General features: G+C 46.7%; 1 protein-coding gene across 2 annotated transcripts in view; it reads right to left on the reverse strand.

The window, feature by feature from the left end:
- The window catches only part of mettl25 (methyltransferase like 25), a 15,827-nt gene that overhangs the window by 7,556 nt on the left and 5,383 nt on the right, over window positions 1-2,888 (reverse strand). For both annotated transcript variants that reach the window (XM_032505339.1, XM_032505338.1), the window contains 4 exons: window positions 2,516-2,698; window positions 2,242-2,348; window positions 1,523-2,104; window positions 1,070-1,217 (listed from right to left, as the gene is read on the reverse strand). In XM_032505339.1, the coding sequence (XP_032361230.1) occupies window positions 1,070-1,217; window positions 1,523-2,104; window positions 2,242-2,348; window positions 2,516-2,698 (1,020 nt within the window). The remainder of the gene's footprint in view (window positions 1-1,069; window positions 1,218-1,522; window positions 2,105-2,241; window positions 2,349-2,515; window positions 2,699-2,888) is intronic.

Below are 2,888 nucleotides of genomic sequence, written 5' to 3' on the forward strand. Positions count from 1 at the left end.
TGTGTGTGTGTGTGTGTGTGTGTGTGTGTGCCTTTGTCACTTCTTTAAAAGATCAAGCTAGAGTTCAAGAAACAAGCATGGAAAGGAGTGTTTTCAATCAGCTGTCGTGATATCATTTTCCGCTCCCATTTGGCTGTAGCTACATCGGGCCCGATGACGTGAGGGTCGAAGGTCACGCTGTTAACAAGAGATGACGCGATACTGTATCGACTGTAGCGGGGGCTCTTTCTTATAGATACGCAGAGGCTACAGTCACAGCATGAGGACACATTTAGAAGATTTCATACCTCGTAAACTGAGCAGCCAAAGGAGCATGAAATGAGCATGATATCAGTCCTGAGATCTAGTTTCCTGCGTTTTGGCACCTGATTTAACCTCCGAGGTGAGGCGGCAGTATAGGCTGCAGTACAATCTCCTTAGTGTGGAAGTCTAGGCTAACTAAATAACAGCAAAGTCCTCTTAAGCCAAGAGTAAATACAACACGCTAGTTGCTAAATCAATCCCAAAGGTCAAAAGAATCTCATTTTCAGCAGCCTTAAACAGCCATCCTAAATCCATAAATCCACTCTAAACACTCAACAGCGAGTTTTTGTGCTCAACTCAATCTCCAGAAGGGTAACTTGGCTGAGTTTCCAGACTCTCAGTGGAACATTTGACTTGTTTACTATAAAATATGACTATAAAGTGTTTATGTGGCTTTGTGTGGGATGAGGATATTTCATTTCAGATTGGATCAGATGAAGTGAGCGCTGCAGGTGACTGAGGTGGGATTATGGGACATGTGTGAGCGAGAAAAGAGGGAGAGAGACATAGAAATAGAGAAGAAAATGTGAGCTCTGTGGTCAACGGAAACCATATGTTCTCGAAAAAGCGGGTGGAGTGTGTGTGTAAACACTGTCACAGCTTTTTAACACACAGAGTAACAGACACAAACACACTAATATGTCCCTGGCTGTTATCTTTATCTGAGTATGTTGCTGCCTGCCTGGTGGTGGGTGTGGGTGTGTGTGTGTGGGTGTGTGTGTGTGTGTGTGTGTGTGTGTGTGTGTGTGTGTGTGTGTGTGGTTACCCTGTCCTGCAGGGTCAAACTCCTCAGACAGCAGGTGATAGCAGCAGCCCACGCTGCAGACTGAGGCCAGCTCCGGCTTAGCCACAAACATCCTCAGGGTGCTGGGAGCCAAGTCGCCACACGTGTGCAGGCCGACCATGACCGCATCCTGGAATGCGGCGAAAGCATGTGGAGAAAGGAGAGAACAGTGGAAGAGGTGGGGAGGGGAGATCGATGGTAAAATTTATTGATGATGACGTGCTGCAGATTTGGCATGGCGATAAGGTCCCACACTTGCTTCAGTAATGTAATCTCCAGCTGTTGTGGCAGACTTGTAATTTCAGGAGCTGCTGTGGGAATCCTGCTTTGCTACTATACTGTGTGGCTGGCCTCCTATCTGCACCCCACTGCTGCCCAAACATGCAGTAAATCTATTTTCAATCTTTACTTATTTTTTACTTTGGATTCGCTCACCTCCAGCTCGTTGATGAGCTCTCGGAGCTCTGTTTCCGCAGTAACGTAAGAAGTGAGGGGTGAAAACATGACACTGGCGGCTCTGTTCTGAGCTTTCCTCTCCAAGTTCTCCTTTTTCCTCCTCTCCCTCTCCTCAGCACTCAGTTGTCTGGGGGGAACTCTGGGGGACGTAGGCTGTAGCACATCCACTGACAGGGCGCTAAGGAAGAGCTCGTCTGTTTCAGGGTTGGGCTCTGAATTCCTTTCCACTGCGAGGTTAACATCTGAGATGCCGATTAACACCTTATCCTCCTCCTGTGACACAATTGCTGCCCCGTCGTCATGTAAAACATAATTGTCTCCATCAGTTCCAGGCTTTATTTCTCCTAACTCTTCCTGAAGTGAATAAGTGGCAGCCTCTCCCTGTCCCCTAACTGCCTTGTTGTGTTTCTGGTACGCCCTGGAGAACTTCTTTAGCTTCCTGTTCCTCTCGTGGGCTCCGTGGGTGTTGGTGCTGGAGGAGTCGATGCCATAAACCTGGAGGCCATACTGCAGAGACAAGAAGGAGCTCAGGTAGCCCTTCCCTGAGCCTACATCTATCACCTGGGTGGGAGACAAAAGACGGAAGGAAAAATCAAATCCAAAATCTGTTTACTAAGATAAACTTTCTTATGTTTGGGGTCCAAGGGTTCAGGTTTCCCCTAAACAGAGCCTTTGAAACTTAAAATGTTTTACTCTACCTGTTTGACTCTACAGCGCTGGGCTAGACAGGCCACCACCTCAGACATGGACTGGACCTCATGAGATTTCTTAGAGTTCATAAACTCATCTGTCTCCAACTCAGCACCTGGGTTAGACACATTTTTTTATTTTTTTTATAAAGAATGTCAATTTTGCCAACAGTGCCCCTTTGCAAAGACCTCAAATCAATTCCATGATGGCTGGACAACCCTGAAGAATTCTTTACTGGATTCCTTCCCTCAGCATGAAACCAGAGAGTCCATTCTCCCCTACCTATCTCTGCAGGTGGAGCTCCAGACTTTGACCTGTTCTCTCTGAGGGCCTGCAGTAGCTCATCCCTGCTCATACAGACTCCAAGGCCAGGGAGAGAGTGGGCTTTGGCCGCCTGCAACAGTTCACAGACATCAACCAGTCGGTTTGTATCACTGCAAAACCCGAATGTGGTCCTCGGTTGCTCTGTTTATGGAGACACAGACACAGAATCATGGGTAAAGTTGTGTTTGGATTTTCATGCCAATAGTTTTTTCTTCTAAGTGGAAATTTGTATTTCGTTCTTTGTGTATGGTAGATACTTTGTGTTATGTCGTGAATGTGAATAAGAACTGCTACCTCCTGTCTAAACACTGAAAAGAAATAAGCGGAGAAA

The sequence above is a fragment of the Etheostoma spectabile genome, chromosome 23 (assembly GCF_008692095.1).
Source record: "Etheostoma spectabile isolate EspeVRDwgs_2016 chromosome 23, UIUC_Espe_1.0, whole genome shotgun sequence".
Lineage (NCBI taxonomy): Eukaryota > Metazoa > Chordata > Actinopteri > Perciformes > Percidae > Etheostoma > Etheostoma spectabile.